The sequence below is a fragment of the Haemaphysalis longicornis genome, unplaced genomic scaffold, assembly GCF_048455015.1.
Source record: "Haemaphysalis longicornis isolate Haplotype H1 unplaced genomic scaffold, Haemaphysalis longicornis Haplotype H1 scaffold_8, whole genome shotgun sequence".
Lineage (NCBI taxonomy): Eukaryota > Metazoa > Arthropoda > Arachnida > Ixodida > Ixodidae > Haemaphysalis > Haemaphysalis longicornis.
The window spans coordinates 33,946,855-33,965,999 of record NW_027526445.1 but is presented as its reverse complement, the minus strand read 5'-3'; the positions used below and the strand labels follow the sequence as shown (position 1 = coordinate 33,965,999).

Sequence of the window (19,145 nt, the reverse complement as noted above, 5' to 3'; positions counted from 1 at the left end):
AGGGCGATTAATAACATCTCTTTTGACACCACCATTGTGAATTTGGTTGAAGCGGAGCAGACGACGCACGCCGGTATATTTATTTCTACGGCGTGCGGCCGCAGTTTCACAGGCCGCACCATGTCCGTGGCCGTTTCCATTGTGGCCAAGCGAAGAAATTGACCGCTTAACTTTTCAGGTAATACTATCTATAAGGACAGCGCCAAGTACATCAGTCGTTCACTTTTACAAATAAGGTGTGTGTGGGGGGGGAGAGAGGAGGAGGCTTTTTCCACGAAATTGTGTTCTCACAACTCTTGAGCCATAGTAATTTTTTCCGGCGTGCGGTCATCCCAAAATGCATAGTAAAAAATGAGTAATGTGAGAGGGAGGGAGTTCATGGGCCAAATCACTCACCGACGTCCCTGAGCAGTGCAACTACGGCCACGGGGTCGGTGGCACTCAGGATGGAGCCGAAGAGGAACGCGCTGTGCCAGCCCCACTTGTAGCTCACGAACAGGTTCACCGACAAGAACGCCGTCAGACCCGCGCATATCACTGCGCATACGGGCCGGAACATTTCGCTGCAATTAGAGCGCTAATAATAAATAAACAACATATTCAGTTTTCTTGATCGAAATGTGGATTCGGTCGTTTATTCATTTCGGTTCATTTAGTCATTCATTCATTCCATCATTCCTTCCTTCATTCATTTATTCATTCATAAATTCATTCATTCGTATTTCTGTTCCTTCGTTAGTTCATTTCTTCATTCATTCATTCATTTATTCACCCGTTCGTTTATTCACTCCTTCGCTCATTCGTTTCTTCGTTCACTCATCGAAAGCCGGCCCACTCACGCAGCCCGGGGACGGCCATGAGTATGCACTGCGTGAAGCAGCGCATGAAGGTGTGCGCGTCCATGGCGAATGCCGACTCAAAGATGAGTATGGGCAGGAACATGTGCAGCAGGAGCTTGGGGTCGATGCGCGCCAGGTAGGTGTAGATCTGCAGCGACTCGTACTCGCGCGACAGCAGGCCCATCAGGGCGCCGAACACGAACAGCACCACCGTGTACGGCAGCTGCACGTTGTGCCGCCTCAGCAGGAACCGCACCAGCGCTGCGTGGGTGTGGGCAATGGGTGGGCGATGAACTTCAGTAACGGCTAGCATGCATGCCAATCAAGATTCAGGTTCATACTTTGGGTGTTCAACGCGCCGAATCTACACCCGAGCTAGTTGGCGAGCAGTGGCGAAGGGCTCCTTCGGATGAATTTTGACCACTTGGGGACCTTCAACGTGCGCCGCAATCTCAATACAAGGGCCTCCACCGCGCACGGGATCGAACCCACGTCCTTGAGCTTACCAGAACAACGTCTTTCGGGGTAAGCTTAGATTCAAAAATTTCTTTCATCTTGCAGCATTACATTAAAGAAACAACGCCGTTCAAATGTGCCCGCTTACCACCACAACGTTTTAGCCACTCAGCCACCACAGCGGGGTAAGCTTAGATTCAAAAATTCCTTTCATCTTGCAGCATTACATTAAAGAAACAACGCCGTTCAAATGCGCCCACTCCCTTATCAACACACAGCTTTGTCCTTGAAGATTCAGGAACATCTCGCCTAAATAATGAGGGACAAATTTCGCGGTGACTTAATATCAACAGGCCAAATATACTTTTTTGGACAATTTTCCACCAAGGCCCGATCTTTCAGGGTCAGCTTAGAAGCACTTTTACACAGGGAACAAGGGAAGATTTCACGAGAGTTTCTCTGCAACATTCTAAAAATTTGAGCTTCAAGAACAACTCAATTTAGCAATTTTACTACAGCGTTATTCAATCCAATGCTGCTGAAAGTTTTCAAGTTACCTAGACAAAAAGAATCTTGCCCTTAGTAACCGACCTATTGAAATCAGACACTGCAAAAATAGGCGAACTCCTACCCTCGCGTAACTCCGCTCACTGGAATCTGCTGAGTCCCACATATGACTATTTCGTCATTTCAAACTGAACGGCTGTTATATAATATCTTATTTTTGTTAAGATTATGAATTTATTTGTGAAAGTTAATTTACTATTCTTCACTCAAGAAGGATTCAGCGAGTTCGCCAACAAGCATTGCTTGTGAGGACCTGAAAAGACTCACTTCCCAGGATGAAGCTGACGAAGAGGAACAGGATGGGCGCCACCGCCTTGACGTACTCCGCCTCTTCTATCTCCATGAGCGGCTCATTGCCTGCCGCCGTTTCATTCTCCGCCAGTTTCTCCGCCATGTGCGGGACCGCCACGTGTGCAGCCATTCGCTCCGCGAGACCCTCCGCCATCTTGGGTCCGCGCCGTTTCCTGGGCCGCCGCCTGTCTGCTCGCTAGAATCCGTGTGACCCTGCGGGAAAAATAACGCCAGCAGGAATGTGTAATGCAGAAGCTCACCACACGCATCCCGCAGGGCGCAAAATTAATTGGCATTGCGTGATCGCTATTTCTTGCGGGCCCCGACAACAACGTACGAACTTGTTGAGTTTGAAATAACTGGTGTCTGATAACTCATTAAGCTCTGTTACAGCCACCAAATACGTTTTATAACCGAAAAAATATTTTTTTCACATTATCTACTGTACGCGCGACTGCATTTTCTGTACCTTTTTATATCACTTCTCGCGTTTTCTAACGAGAGGTCCCATTACAGTGTTCACTTTGGGACCTCTTTCTGTATATTGTGTTGTATGACATTCACCAGGATCTAATAAACCTTGTTTCAATTCAATTCAAAAGAAATATTGAGAAACTATCAATGTTTGCGCTACATGACATCAGCAATCACGCAATGGAGGGAAATTCTTAAATGTAGTAAATAGTTAGATACACTTTGGTAGTCAAGTGATACGATCAAAGGCAACTAGAGGCCCCCACTGCAATCGCCCATTCATATTTTGTGGCAGTGGGTTCGGTTAGCGGCCGTCAATCACGCCTGCAAAATTTTGTGACGTCACAGAGATCCCCGGAAAGTGGCTAGGGAGTTCTTTAGGGAAAGTGACTAGAGAGTTCACATGATTTCTTTATTATCTCTGCTATTTGTTTGGGGAGTTGGGGGGGGGGGGGAGAAGAGGTTCCGAAATAATGTCTGGAATTCTCCCGTAATTCTTTAATTCCCCGGAGGTTTCGTCTGATTGGCGTACAGTTTTGTTACGTGCTTCCTGCTGGCAACGTGGCTGTGTGTGGATTCGTCATTTTACGTTACATGACGTTTACTGGCACCAGTTTTAAAGTTTGCCTTTTTTCTCAACTGAAGGGGCTTAATTCTTGCCTGGAATGGAAGAACTAGGCGAGACATAACAGACATTCCTATGTAGGCCTGTTTTTGCTATTCAACGGGGATGTAACTTGTAGGTCACGCTTCCTCAGCGATTGGCTGAGAAGACATGACGCAGTATAAACAGTTGGCGGGAAGGTATACGTCACACACTGGCATCTTCATCCCGCATAAAAGTCACGTGATTTTACGTAAGAGCTTACAAGTAGCTGATGCCATCGCTCCGAAAAAGGGCAAAAATTTCAACGGCCTTCAGCACTGTGAAGGCCCCGTGAATTTGCGACGGGCGCAGCTTCGCACGTGGCGCTGTTTAAAGCTGTGTTCTAGCAAAAGAAATTACACTTTTGGCTGTACTGCTAAGTCAGCGATAACAGAACACAAAAATAATGTCTCGTATTTTGTTTTACGTGCGGTAATGAAACTACAGTTATTGGTTTGGTGTAACTGTATCCCAGTAGTTAACCCTAGGCCTCCAAAGCTTTACATTTGTATGTTTCATTGAACGCGTGAAGTACAAAAAATTGTAGTGAGGTACCAAGAATCGCATATAAAATCGAATAGCGAGCCAGGGATTGCACGCCGGGAAAGGGAAACCGGCGCACCAGAGAAGGGTAGGCCGCTACCGAACGTGCAGTATACAGGTACCTCGGGAGGTGATGATACCGAAGGGGGCGAACGGGGTCTCCTGGCGATGGCGAACGAGCAGAACGAGCTTCAGAGGGTGCTGCGGAGTGGCGCAGCCGCAGAGTTCAATAGAAGGTTCTATAGCACATCAACAGAAGGTCCGACTAGACTTTCATCTTCAAAATCTTTGAAACTTCCAAACAAATCCCGTAATTTTTGAGAAATGGCATTCGACTAGTTTCAAAGCATCTCATAGCCCGTTTACTTATATATAGATAGCTCCAGCACGCGGCTTTTCCGCGGCTCAAAATCAAGAAACGTGCCGAACGCTAGCCGGAGGGTTATCTCAAGCGCTGGCGCGTGGTTTGTTCGGCCACTCTTGGTGTGTACAGTCCGGCAATGAAGAAACATGATGTCGCCGCGGGGTTTTGCCTTCGTATCGACTCGAATCAGTTGCGAGATATATGGGCTAGAGAAACTTGAGACACAGCGGGGACATTCTTTCCTCGGGAGCACGAACTTTCCTCGCGGACGATTCGGCTGACCCGCGATCATTGCGTCACTCGTGATATACGTCCATTTGGTGTAGTCGGCTATTTCTGTCACGTCTACCCGACGCGCAACTTCACACGTCACTGCGCTGCTGCGCTCATATAAAAATGGCGTGGTAATCAAGGAAAAAATGGTAATTTTGTAAGATTAAAAAATATATGAGCGACAGAAGTCAGTTTTCACAAGTGCGCGATAAACCGTTGCTGCGCGAATAAAACCTTTAGAGATTGAAATTTAAGTTTCAAGGTTTACAGCATGTAATAATAATTGAGATCTCGCCAAAGAAAGGTAAATGCTCGGCTTAATGGCCGTTTAATTGAGATATACATTCCCATCACATCCAGCTTTTGTCTTTCAGAGCACCATTGCGTGATACCTAAACCGTGCTTAAACATGCGTTTGAACTAAAAAAATAGTTTGGAAGTCATTTGCATCCGTCTAAGTAATGCCGCTCCGCTACGGCTCGGAAGCTCCACACTATCTGAAAACCCCATACCGGTAGAGCATTGTTTAGAGGATCGAAGCCTATTTAGCTCAATAATTTTACTTCAAGGGAAGCATGCATGCTCTTTTTATTGCTTCGGATAAGCAATACTTGCAGCGGGAGTATTAAATACAGATATCCATTCAATACAAACGTTGCTGTTTCTATACAGTCTCTATACTCCAGAAAGTACGAGTTTAGATCTTCTTCGAGCCACTCAGCGACCCGCATTCAAGACGAGCGCAACATGCTTAGCGAAGTAGCAGCGAAAGCGATCGACGAGGTATCTAGAATGGCGCTCGTAGTGGAAAAACAACCCTGCTGACTTATTCACTCGCATTAAATTAAGGACACCGTCGCGCGTACTTGGCGGGGACATTTTGACAACCTGCATTTTTCTCTCTTTTTTTTGTTTGGGAGGGGGCATACAATTTGACAACTGACAGCTCCAGCTCATTGAACAACACGCTCTCTGGACTGCATCAGCCAAATGCCCATGTTGCTCCCACTTGCGATTACACTTCTGAAGGAGGCATCAACAAGTGCAACTCGATAACACGAGTAGCTTATCTATAAAGCATCCATTAACCTGTACGTGATCCCGACCCCGAAAGTAATGCTGACATCGCGAGCCGCTTTCCAATTTAGACAACATATGCCTTTCCCCGCACGTGCCCGCCACCTGTAAGCTTTTGCAATTAATTTTGCGACTGTATCGGCGCTTATCGATCTACATGCTCCACACAACAGTTTTAGACCGATTAGAGGGATTGAAACACTCAGTATGCCTGCGTGCCCGCCACAAGTTTCAGCCGCCACATAGGGGGTCTAATGTACATGGGTAAGCTGACAGACACGAACCTTCAGGCCTGTTGATTTATGCGTTTGCGACAACGGTGGGGCTAATAGTCAGGACTTATACTCCTTAAGAGATCGAGGCGATTAGGTGGTAAACGCTGGAATTTTAAACGACAAAACCACTAAACAAGAAAGAATGGAGAGATGGGAAAAATAAGGTAATTTATTTAGAGGAAGCCCTTGGGTATTTTAAGTGCTCGAGAAGTCTAGCTGGACGGGCATAGACACAGGTGCTTTTTTTTTCTCGCACTTAACATCAGTGCCGCATTCTCGGTTCGAAAGCTTTCCGCGTCGCTTAAATGGTCGCGCGAGTGACCTTCGATTTATGCGCGCCCGTTGCATGCGCGGTGCCGGGAATTGGCGCGAATGACGCGCTTTTGGCGCGGCCTTATCCGCGACAAAAACCTCTTTTTATGACTCACCTTCGGCTTTCGCTCTCAATTAATCGAGAACCTCGGTCGAGTTTGCATATCATTCGGCAACCTGGCCGCAGGCCACAGGGACTAAAGCTTCGGGGACGTGTGCGCCAAGTTCAAAAGGTCTAATTTGGCGGGACGAGTGTGTGTAGGCATAGCGTGGGTTTTAGTTACGGGGTACTAAAGGGGTACCTTAGGTACAATGCCGACGGGGTGCCGTGGAGCTTTCTTAGGTACGATAGCACAAGTATTGAGCCTGGTGATTTGGACCCCACGATCCAGTTTTTTTTTAAGCGAAGCTGTCTATGCCTGACTAATGGCGTCGTTTCTCGGGCAGAACGCTGTTGCAGGAAAGCCGACTTTACGCAATGGGTTTCTCAGAACGATTATGATGATAAGCGGAGGAACATCAAGCACTTCAAGAAAAAAACGATTCCCTCGATCGGAATTGAACCTGTACCCCTCGCGTTATGAAGCCTATGTCTATCTGATTGCGCCTTACAATGCTGTGGACGCGGTTTCACGTTTTAGTTATCTTGCGTTTTTTAAGGCAGCGGCTTTGATTTTTTTTTTTCGTTTGTTTTGGAGTCATGGCTTGTCTGATCGTGCGAAGACCAGGACGACGGGAGGGTTCAGCTGTCTGCTTTTGATGACACAACGGAACCTCGAACCACCCTCTCCACTTCTCCTCCTCCTTCAAAACACCTGGGGCACCCTGCATCAAAGGGCTACGGATTATTTTGTACAAAATGGGTTTTTTAACTTGACACCGTATGATGTAGACACGGGCGTTTTGCCCCTTCTTTCTGCATCCGTTGCGAAAGACTTCCGCCACGGCAGAAAGTAAAATCTATTCTCGTTAGATGACACCATAGCCGCATTGTCCCCTTTTTGAGGGCGCACTTAAACGTGCGTGCAGGGCGCGCATTTTCTTTTCATTGTGCAATTTATGTTACCAGTGTAAACCCTTATTTCACTATGTAGCGAAAATCCGGATGCCTTAGTTAGTTTGCAAATCTTCAAATGTCGCAATTTCAACCATGTCCTTGACTGCCGCGGCGAAGAGTGACTTTATGCCATAGTAAGATTTTCGGTCTCCATTCAAACCTGTTTCGTAGATGTAACTGGGTTTACTTTTAGTTCAACCACCGGGTCTACAGAATATGCGCGTTCGTAGACTGCTAGGTTTCGTCTTTACGAACTTGCCAAGCGTCATTCAAGCCGTCTTAAAAAAAGCGCTCCGTGAAAGTGTAAGCCTCTTTGGATTGCACTTTTTTATAGTGAACAAATGCCTGTGCATGCCCTAAAAAGAAAGCTCAAAGCTTCTTCGTGCCACAAGGATATATGTGCCAGGATATCATATGTAAAGTGCAACTGCACCTACGCCATTTCATTCGGCATGCGAGCTGCGGTGTATACAGGGAGTCATGCATGTCAATCTTTCTTGTATTGCAAGCGAAATCTTTTGCACCACTTTCGAAAGCCCCTTAAATAAGATCACGTTCATTGGATATCCTGTGAAAAAATTATACAGCTGCGTGTAGTTTGGTGAAAGTGCACCTAGCAGCTGAGTGTGTCATTCCAACAAACAGTCTACTCAAGAACGACCGTGAACGCAGTTGGGTGTAGTTTCATTGAGGAGTACAGACTCCAAATGGAAAACTGTGGCAAACAGCTTAGAAGTTATACGCCCCCCTTACCCACCCTCTCTCTAGAAAACGTTATCAAATGAAACAACGCCCTTCAAATGGTGCTCGGTACATCTCACTAGAAGTTCAAATTTAACAATAAATTTTGGGGTGTTTTCACGGGCTGAAGCTGCATTTTGGCTGTGAAATCATTTCCCTTCGAGTTGTCCATTTGGACTGCTGAGACCCAGGAAATACGCTTTGATGGGCAAGTTGCAGATCCAGAAGCTAGTTGTTACTATATTCGAATTAAGTTGCACTAAGAACGTATGATTTTATTGTATGCATACTCCTGTTCGACTTCCTATACTCAGATTCGCCCTCCGGGAGTTCCAGCCTCGCCGACAATTCCAGGGAGAAGAAAGCTTTTACGACGACCTTTGCAGTGCTACCCAAGAGACTGGGTCATATGCAGAGACGAAAAGGCGTGACTGAGTCACGCCTCTCGTAATGAGATCGACAGCGACGCGGCTTACATAACTACACGCCCGCGAAAAAGTCCATATACACGTACCGCGGTGCCGGCCGAGCACCGGCTGTTTACAACCCTCTATCTGAGGTGAGCTTATTGATGGTGCTATAACTGTCTTTTACACAACATGAAGAAAGAGAAAGCTGTTTAATGTAGACTGGAGAGGCCAGCACTGCTAGCGGCGGGGTTTGCTATGCCAGGTGGGTCTGACTCCGGTTATGTGCGAACGTGGGAGATCGTGAAGGCAACATTGGGAGGAAGCAGGCCGAAGGACCCTCTCCGTAAGGGCAAGAGCCCGTCGCTCTATTCCTCACCAGACGTCATGGTCGCCATTACATCAACTGTCTTGCTTTAACAACGAAGCTGTTCTTGATCGAGGCTTTCTTTGGACAAAATAAGGGAAACGCAAGCGCAGCGATATGGAGAGGCCATAGCCTAGCGAGGAGAACAGGCGCAAAGCACACGTGCAGAAAGTTGAAATAATGCTTGAACAAGACGTTTATATAGATAAAACCGCTCTAGCTAGACTCGTAAGTCTGGTGGCAATGTTGATACTTGTCATCATTTTAAATGCAGAGCATTTCAGTAACTCACGATGTCACCCGCGTTGACGTCCGTAGTCCGCACCGCGCGATTTCGGCGCTATAACACTCTCTCGGGGATTGGATTCGATTGGATTGGCTTGGATTGGCTTGGCTTGGATTGGATTGGATTGGTTTGGATTTGGATTGGATTGGATTAAAGTGGATTGTGTTGGATTGTGTTGCGTCATAGCCGCGCCACGTTGCGTCATAGCCGCTCCACGTTGCGTCATAGCCGCGGCAGGGGGTTCACGGCAGGTTTCACCATCGACTTCATCGACAATGTCTACGCTGGAAGAGAAGAGTTGAAATGCTCTGCATTTGATCGTGCCCCTCGCGAGGGGGATGTTTTGTCTCACCCGTCCCCACAAAATAACGCCGGTTCTTTTTTTTTTTTGAGCAAAAGGAAAACAATAAGCCTTCCTGAGACAAGGCATCAATACATAAATGACGCTTACATTGTTCTTTTAATTAAAATAGGTGGATACTTGATTGTTGCGATATCAAATCAAATAAAAAAAATAGACCATGCAAACATAAAAAACAGTCGCAGCGCCTCTTCGCGCCAGTGTTTCGGGTTCAAAACTAGCAATGGTTCCAGTACACGGCATGAACAGTGGAACACGGCAAGAATAAATTGGCGCGAAGGGGAATCGATCTGCTGACTTTGAGGAGTTCTATGAAGCTGAGCCCTGTAATTGGGAAAACGCAAGGCAGCTTCGCTGTTGCCATCAGCGTTCGCGGCGTTAAATGAGTGAAGCTGGGGTAATTTCTTTTCTGTCGCTCCTTCCATTCTATTTGAGGGTTACGGAGGAAAGAGTAATACAGCGATTTCCGTTATGCCAAGAGCATGTTCACATCTTGTGTTCTGAGGTATACTTGCCCTAGCTGCGCGAGAATAGATTGTCTAAATCTCGCTACAAAATTGAGGTCTCTGAATGACTCCGTCGGCAATTAACTGCCTGTTTTAAGTACGTTATTTGTACACCTGCCGGGACAGGATGATTCGATATTACTGTGGCAGCCATTATAGTGTTCTCGAGTGCGGGTGATATCCTGTGTTCGTCTGTACAATCAGGAATTAGGGTTTAGCCCGTGTATCAACACCACTACTAATTGCGATACCGACGTTTAGATGCACCACGCAGTTTTTAAAATTTCTAAGCAGCCCCACTAAAGTGGCTACTGCGGTATGGAAAACAGTTTCCTCAGAGGCAAAAACAAGGATGCTGTATCGGAAGGCCTCGATCTGTCCCGTAGTGTGAAGAACTGTCAACTCATTATTCACATGACATCGCTGAAGATCTTCGATCAATTATTGGTACGAAAAGCGGCTACTTGTAAAAAAAAACGTCACACTTGGTCATGTCGCATTAAAGCACCACAGGGTGAGGTAATAAACAACTTAAGAGCATTCACCCTCAGAATGCACCATTTTGGTACGGGAACCCATCACGACTTGACTTTTATAACACTAACCGCTCCACAAGCAATGCCACATCGATCACATTAATTTGAACAGGTTCTTTAACACCTTTTTGAACAGACGAGTGCCACATGTCGAACATTTGGCGCTCCCTCTCTTAGCCAACACGACGTTTTCAACCTACCAAGTAAAAAAATTGCTTTCGCAGTAAGAAGCACGGGCCCGTGAACTGGTATGTAACAATTCCTTTAAAAACCACGCCAGCTTGAAATCATTATAATTCGGAAGAACTACATTCCAGCCCCTTACTGATGAGGAAAAAACTTCGCCAAAACCTGTCTCGCGGAGGAGGTGGGTTTGTTCTCGCCATTCGCAATCGTTCCCGCGTGTATGTCGTCTGTTCCCCTACAGCCCGTAGTCTAAACGGTGCAATAAGTGGTGTAGTGACCTCTGGCCTCCGCAGGCGCCTATTAAACTGAGGACATACGAACCGATAACATTTTCCGCGGGGGAATGCATGCCTTCACGCCCACTTGCAAATACGCGAGCTAGATGCCAATGGTCGCTGCCCATTCGAAGCCTCGGGTGCGCCGTTTACCTCGCTCGCTTTCCTTCTAAAGGCCGGCTGTGACTATAGCCCGCAGCATTCTGTGTGCCCTTTCGTCCCTCCAAAGATCGCGGCCAGCAAAGACGCCCGCCCCTCTTCCCTCCGTAATTGTCACCCTTGCAAAGCGGTCAAACATTCCGTCTATCTTGGTAACCTGCGCAGGTGAGAATAACCCCGACGTGCTGGCGCTCAAAATAGCATAAAAAAGCGATTATTCGCAGTAAACGCACCTCTATTTGCGTTTTCCTTCCTTCGTTCAGCTTCGAGCACATGCACGAACCGCCACCGCCTTCTTCGCCCACGACGCCCGTCAACCCCATTTAAACGAGCCTGTAACCATCTCTGCCGTCTCATCTGCTCCCTCGAGGCTTCGAAAGTTAGGCCATGCCAATTCACAACTGTAAGCGTTAAGTCTGTAAAAACATATGTATAAGGATTCAAGCTGTGCGCCATGTCAGATTCCGTTCCCCCAGGGCAGACACAGAAAACCTTGAATGCTTAACGCGCCGAAGGTGCACGTGGGCCATGAGGCGTAGAGGGATCTGGCTGGATTTTCACCATATGGGGATTTTTTACATGATGCGGAATCTCGACCCACGGGCGTGCTTTTTTTCTTTTCTCCTTCATCTGTAAAGCTGCCACGTCGACAAAGATCGCACGCGCAACCCAGCCGAAAAACACAACATAATATACGACAGGATGATCTTGTAATGCCTGTAGTGTGACAGACAACGGAAATGTCTGTAGTGTGACAGATATTCTGCAGTTTTACTACGGAGATTCTCGTCGCACAACAGACTACCCGATAGTGCGAACAGAGGTCCCTGTTGTACGACAGATATTTCTTCAACATAAATGTCTGTTGTTCGACAGAAATTTCTCTTGTCCTTTAAGACCGGGAATATCCTTAGACTCAGCAGCACAACACCTTAGCCACTGAGCCACCACGAATGTTCTGAGGGTTGAAAAGAGAATTTATTACAATTCACATACCAGGCCGCAGCGACTAGTGGTAACAGCGCTGCCCTAAAACAGAAAAAACCCAATCAGTTCCCCATTGCTCCGGCATTCAACACTGTGCACAACAAATGTCTGTGGTGGTGAAACAAGCTACTGCAAAATCAGTCCAGAGAAAGTTCGCAGGTGTCTACGTACACAGAGAGCTCAGAAAGTTCACAGACTCTCATGTTTTCGTTCCCTCATATGGCGTAGCATGCTAAGCGATATGGCTCGGCTAACCTCGCTTTTACCATTAAATGCATTCTCTCTCTCTCTCTCTCTAGCTGAAACTCAATACGGTTCTGAAGGTACAAGCTACACCCTTCCTGCCCAACTTATCCACATGTACCAGTCTTCTTTAAACACTCCCGCCCTACTCTGGAGCAGATGTCAAGAAACCTGCTGTTCGGCCTCCGTGGCTTCGAGGTAAATTTCTGGGCTCCGACACCGACGGCCTGAACTCGAGCCCTCGCGGATATTACAAATTTATGTAATCCTATTGTAACGGAATTTTCTAATATCACTTCTACGCGTTACTCTGGTTTGTTTCTTTCTTTAGGTCGGTTTAGGTGCAGAGCGCTGCCTGTGACCGCGGTCAATTACGTTCCGCATCGCGCCGAAAGTGCCAGGCTTGTAACTACATGAGAATAATATTGCGCATGTATCAGATGATGATGATGACGATGGTGTTGGTGGTGGTGGTGGTGGTAATGGTGGTGTAGGTGGTGATGGTGATGCTGATGGTGATAGTGGTGGTGGTGGTTATGTCTTGATGTTTCTGGCACGTACCCACGAGGGGAAAATGTCCAGGGCTAAACCACTTATTGTTGTAATTAATGTACTTCCAGAAAAAGAAGACCCCAAAAGGAAAGTTCATTACGATTAAAACCCGACTTTCGCATTGCGTTTAATCGTCATCATCGTCGTCATCATCATCATCAATCAGCATCCTCGCATAGTCTTCAAAACCACTGATCTCTACTTAGTTGTTGGATGGCGCTTCGCCGCTGTCGCGGCCGGGCGCGCGAACGGCCACCGGAAGTTCAACGGCTCGTCACGGAAGTCAGGCGTCTGCTACGCTTCTAAACCGCTGATAAGCGTCCCCATTGGCGCATTTTGGCATTTTGTTCACTTTATTGCATTTTGGCTATACACATTGCGTTCAGATTGCAACTTATGCTATACCGAAATATGCGACGTTAATATGAAGCAGAATTTAATTGCAAAGGAGAACGAAAATGTCACTTGGCTTTGGTTTGAGAGGAAACGACGCAGCTCGAACGGGATTTCTGCTAGAAATTTATGCTAGGGATTTATGCTAGAAAGAAAACAACGTGGGCACGGCGTCAGGCTGTAGCCGAGTTCGTGCTCCCGTTCTGTCAAAACAGTTCTCAGTAAAGTGGTCACTGCAGAGCCTGCTGCCTGGGGATGGAGTCCATTGGTCCCTTCTTAATACCCTAGTTACACGGGCATAGTTAACCACGGTTAAGCGAACCGCGGTTAAACAAAACCGCAGTTTGCTGCGTTACACGACAGACGAAACTGCGGTTACGTCGCTTACCATGGTTAGCGCAAACTGAGCTTGGCCACCTCATTTCGGTCACGCTAACCGCAGTTCCCGCAGCCACAGTGCTCAAAATCGCACAATTCAGTTCGGACGCAAGTGGCGGAGCATCAGCGGAGGCGAAAAAAAAAAATAACCTGGCGTTCGGAAGAGACAACGGTTCTCAAATAGCGGGCACCCCAAAGCTGTCCCCAAGACGCGCTTGCGTTCTTTGCATCGCTCTCGCAATCAGCGCGACTGCCCGTCAGCAGCGGCTCGTTTCCCGATCCGCCCGATCAAGTATATGACAAAAGCCGCGCTAAATTTGCAAATTCCGCGCGTAGTCCGCCAAAAATGGATATAGCAGGCAATCTTGAAGCGTTTTCAGCACTCGGAAACGATCGGCGCGCGCGTCGGCCGTGCTAAGGTGGCTATTTTCTAGCCACCTTAGCCGTACTACGGCCGCTGGATGAAAGGCGCACTGACTTGCGTGCGCTTTCATTCAGCGGCCGTGGCCGTGCCTGTAAAACGCCGGCGCGCCTGCCCGCACGGCACTGCTTGCGGCCCGAACCGGCCCAGACCACGGCAGCAACAGCTTATCGCGTCGCCTCTCTTCGAAATCAATCTGATCGCGGAAAAGAACTTCCGCCTTCGAGAAAATGGATGTTAGTGCGGTGAAAAATTGTGCTATGGATTGTAATTCGCAGTTGTAGAGATAGCGGTGGTCAAATATCTACCGCGATGCTAAGCTGAAAGTTCCCAACACCGAACAGACCTAAGCAAACCAAGCCGGTTGCGAGCTGTTGGTTGTTGTTGTTGAACAGGTTTATTTCACATTTTAAAGCCAATTTAAGGCTGCTGTGAAAGAAAAAACTGAGAGAAAAAAGAGGTAAACGTTTCGTCGTTTGATCACTGGCTTCGGTCGTGACGGGCTGTGGTTCTGGCAGTGTGTCCGAGCCGGGAACCGGTGGCAGGAGCTTCTGCATCATCCATAAACTGGTTTAGCGACCGCCAAAGTTCGTTGGCGACCGCTGCAGTTGTACACGGGGGTGGTGCAGCCCAGCTCTGAAGGGTGTTCGGCCTTATGTCACTCGGGAGTGAGGCCAGGGCCCGAGCTCTGGGAGCCGAGTACAGCGGGCAGAACCACAGGAGGTGTTCCAGGTCAGCCCGGGTTCCACATGGGCTGCACATTCCAGTGTTGGGTTGGTCGAGGGAACGGCTGCTTTCCTTGCTTCGGAAGCGCTGCAAAAGGTAGGGGGTAAGGAGGGTGCCAGTCTGTACCCGCCGGAGCATAACTTGCTGCCAGCGGGTAGCAGCCTTGCGAGGAAGTGGAGGGATATTAAGTGGATTGCAGGCGCTGCGTAGAAAGCTGCGTCGGTGCTGCTTGGCAAAAGAAACCGTTATGGCGGGATCTAGCCACTGATTGTGTGTCTCCACGTAGTCGGCTAACCGGCTGGAAAATCGCTCGGGTGGTTTCGACTGCGCGGATAGAAGTAAAGCGCGCGCTAGTCGGTGGGCCCGGTCGTTTCCTGGTATTCCGGAGTGTCCTGGGATCCAGTGTACGTGAAGGTCGTGTCCCAGAGCACGGAGGGAGCTAACGTGGAGACGAAGTTTCTTGACAACGACGGTAGTAGTGCGAGTGTTTTGGCAGGCACGATAGGCTTCCTGCGAGTCCGTGTAGACTCGGTAGTGATGGGAGCAATCTTCCCCCGTTTGGTGTTGTGCCAAACTGACGTGCTCGGCAAAATCTACAATGGCGCACAGTTCTGCAAGGGAGCTGCTGACGGCTTCACGGGTGAGGTGGAGTTTGTTTCCTCGCGTTGTTGCATCATGGCTTGTCCATGCCGTGGTGAACATCGGCTGCTACTCGTGCTCACCGATTGCTGCATCTACATAGATGACATGGGTCTTGCGAGTAAGGTCGTTGCCATCGATGAGTTGCCTTGCTTGGGTGCCGTGTCTTCTTGCGAAAGCTTGTCTCCTTGCCGTTTGTTCTTGTCCCATGTTCTGGGGTAGCGGCTTGGAGTCTACGATGTCGACGTGCTCCCAGGGGGGAGATATTTCTGGGAGCGGTGGTAATGTCGAGATTTCAAAACCAACTTTTTTCAGAGTGAATCTGCCTGCTTCGGTGGACTTTAATCGCGCAATATGCGTGAGTTCATGAGTAGACATTAGGTCCGCTATATCGCTCAACGCGCTGCAGCTTTTGAGAGCCGGAAGGGGCGTATATTTCGGAAGCCCAGTTATCACCCTCCTGGCTTCATTATTTAGGCGCTCAAGAAGGCTTAGCTGCGTGCGCGTGATCGGATGGAACGGTGCTCCGTATATGATACGGGAGTGTACAAATGCGCGTACAAAATGTCGCAGTTCGTTCTCTTTGACTCCTCTCGTGCGGCTGGCGATCCTGCGTAGGACTTGGATGACTTGTTTAGTGACACGAACTGTCCGGCCAAACCAGGTAGATGCTATGCACTGCTCGTCGATAAACATCCCGAGTATACGTATGGAGCGTTTTCTCAGGATAGGCCTTTCCCCTATTGTGAGGTAGACGCTAGCCTTCTCCTCATCCTTGGATGGGGTTTTCCTGCCACCGTGGATGACCACAAACTCTGTCTTCTCGGGTGCCAGCGTTAGCCCTATCTGCTGTGTGTAGCTTTCGACAGTATCCAGGGCCGCTTGTAGTGCCTGCTCTTGTGCACCTAAAGAACCTTGTTTGGTCCAGAGCGTCACATCGTCTGCGTAAATTGCATGTTCGACGTTTTCGATGTTGGCCAGTCTTCCAGGAAGCGCCGCAAGTGCTACGTTGAATAACGTAGGAGCGATGACAGAGCCTTGAGGGACTCCTACCCGGTTGTGATGAAAGCGACTGAGGGAACTTCCAACTTTGACCTGGAAAGTTCGATCCCGAAGGAAGGCGGCAATGAAATTGTGCATGTATCCCTTGATGCCAAGATCTCTTACGGCTTGCATGATCGAGGTGTGAGGAAGGCCATCAAAGGCCTTCCTAATGTCAACACCTACGACCATACGGGGACATGTAGACAACGGGTCAAGAACGTCCTCCTTGAGGCGTAACATGATATCTTGCGTCGTCAGACCGGAGCGGAACCCGTATTGTGTGGGAGCAAGAAGGCTACGCTCCTCCAGCCACCATACAAGGCGAGCGTTAACCATGCTCTCCAAAAGCTTAAACAAGCATGACGTAAGGGATACCGGTCGCAAGTTCCCCAGGCAGTTAGGTTCTTTGCCTGGCTTCGGTATTGGTTTTACAATTGAGTGCCGCCAGTCGTCGGGAATGGAGCCTTCTTGCCAGACGCGATTAAATTCCGCAAGGAGAGTCACCTTGCATTCTTCTGGGAGGTTCTTGATGTGCGATCCAGTGATACCGTCTGCGCCTGGCGCGCCATGCGTGTTAATTCTGCGTAGGGCATCTTCGAGCTCTGCCATTGTGAAAGGTTGGTTAAGTTCGTCCTCCCCAGCTGGAGTGTCGTCCTTCTCGTAGGTTAGGGAGTTGGGACTCGATGCTTGTGGATTTCCTCAGCCGCTTTCTCTGCGAACGCTTCAGAGCCAATGCCTTCTTTGAGAGCCACGCGGGCTGCCCCATCTGCAGTCCTACGTTGCCCCAGGAGGGACCTAAGTATGCCCCAAGCTAGACGAGAGCTTATTGAACCGTTGATTTTTTCGCACATTCGAGCCCACTGTATAGACGCCAGTTCAGCGGTATACTGCTCGATTTCTCTTTGGACTGCTTTCAGTTTTGCTTTTAGTGTTTTAGGACGCCCCCTGGCTCGGAAGGTAGACTGTATTCGTAGTCTTCTGTTCCATAAATGAAGAAGGTGTCGATCGGGATCTGGATCGTCAAAAGAGACGCGAAGTGTTTTGGTGGATTGGCGTTTGGCATTGGCCATGGCTTCTTTAAGCGCATCTATGCTCTGTATGGAGTCACATTCCCTCAGGAGTGCTCTATGTTTGTCCCAATGAGTGACCTTGCATTCCCTTTTAAGCCTATTAGACCCTCGCGTGGACGTGGTATCTTTCTTAACAGTTATTGCTATGGGGAGATGATCACTACCCAGCGGATCCTCAAGAAGGCTCCATCGAAAGTGACTTGGTCGCAAGGCCCACGTCAGGTCCGGAGTAGTGTCAGCTTGGCGTCGGTCCTGTCCAAGTCTAGTATGAGCTTGTGGTAAATTCAGAAGCGTGAGTCCGTAGTGGTCGAGATCGCCTAGAATGCGCCTTCCACGTGGGCTACACTTGGTGTAGTTCCAGGCTATGTGCTGGGCATTAAAATCGCCGCAAACAAGCACTTCGTCACTACGGTAGACCTTCTGGAAGTGTGGTATGAAGCTGAGGTCTGCCGGACTGCGCTTAGACTTGTTTCTGGTATTTTCTGGATTGAGGTATACCGAGAAAACGACGATTGTTCTTTTTGACGCGAGTTCAAGTCTACATCCAGTGACGCTGGCGCTGCTTGAGCACCAAGGATCAGTATCCAGCCTAGTGTGTGTCAGGGTTCTATCTACATACATGGCCGTACGTGTTGGTGTGCCCGGATCTTCTGGAAAACCATAGCCTTCGTAGCCTGGAAGACGTGGAATGGGTCCGTTTACCTCTTGTAAACACAGCACAGCAGGTTTGCGCCCGTTGTGTGACAGTCCCCATCGTAATATCATGTCCGCTTTCTTTTTCCTTAGGGAACGGCAGTTCCACTGAATCACGGTCGGGATGTCTCCCCCTGCATCCCGACCACGACCTGAGGCGCTACTTTGAGACTGAAAGCGAGCCATGGTTCACGTTGAAGGGTTGACTGGGAGAATTGGCATTCGCAGGAGAAAGGGAGTTTCCGTTCGTTGGTGGGGTGGCCATGGAGCCCCCAAAAGGGAGCGTTCCAGTGAACATGAGACGCTCCATGACAGTGCGAACACATGTTTCAACTGCGCGTTCAATCATAGTCTGAACCCGTGTCATGATGTTGCTCTCTAGTTGTGATAGGCGTGCTGAGAATACCGCCTCATAATCAGGCTGGGGTTGTGGCTGCTGAGAAGTTTGCAGGACGTGGTTAGTACTTTCACTGGATGTTGCACTGCGTGGGGATTGATGGGCTTCCTTGTGAGAGGGAGCAGTGGGCTGAGTTGTTGCTGATGTAGTGGGCGCAAGCGGGGGCGATTGTTCCGGGGGTGCGCGACTTAAAGATCTTTCTTGGCCGCGCTTTTTCCGGTTAGTGCACTTGACTGCGTCCGCAAAACTAAGCGTGCCCTCTTCGCGATCTACAAGCTTCCCTAGAGATTTTCCGGAGGGTGTTGAATGCGCGCTGCTTGGAGCTTTATCGGCACTGCGCCTGACGGCCACCATTTTTGAACGTCCTTCAAGCGATGGCGAAAGTGGGCCTTGGTCTGTTTTCGGTCCTGAGCGTTGGTTTCGCTTAGCGTCGGCTGGCGATTTCCGCGTGGTTAGTTTTTTGTTGACCTCTACGCGCTTGGGACAGTTTCGGGCCGTAGCTAGATGGCTCCCACCACAGTTCCTGCATTTCGGTGTGCTGTTGGGACATTCTCCACTGCTGCCATGCTGTTTGCCGCCGCACTTTGGACAACGTGGTTTGTCT

General features: G+C 48.8%; 1 protein-coding gene across 3 annotated transcripts in view; it reads right to left on the bottom strand.

Annotated features, from left to right (window-relative positions):
• LOC144149862 (sperm-specific sodium:proton exchanger-like) overlaps positions 1-19,145 on the bottom strand; it is a 348,027-nt gene that overhangs the window by 44,814 nt on the left and 284,068 nt on the right. For all 3 annotated transcript variants that reach the window (XM_077681576.1, XM_077681575.1, XM_077681574.1), the window contains exons 3-5: positions 2,130-2,366; positions 840-1,100; positions 397-537 (exon numbers count right to left, since the gene is read on the bottom strand). In XM_077681576.1, coding sequence (XP_077537702.1) covers positions 397-537; positions 840-1,100; positions 2,130-2,307 — 580 coding nt within the window. In that variant the 5' untranslated portion in view covers positions 2,308-2,366. The remainder of the gene's footprint in view (positions 1-396; positions 538-839; positions 1,101-2,129; positions 2,367-19,145) is intronic.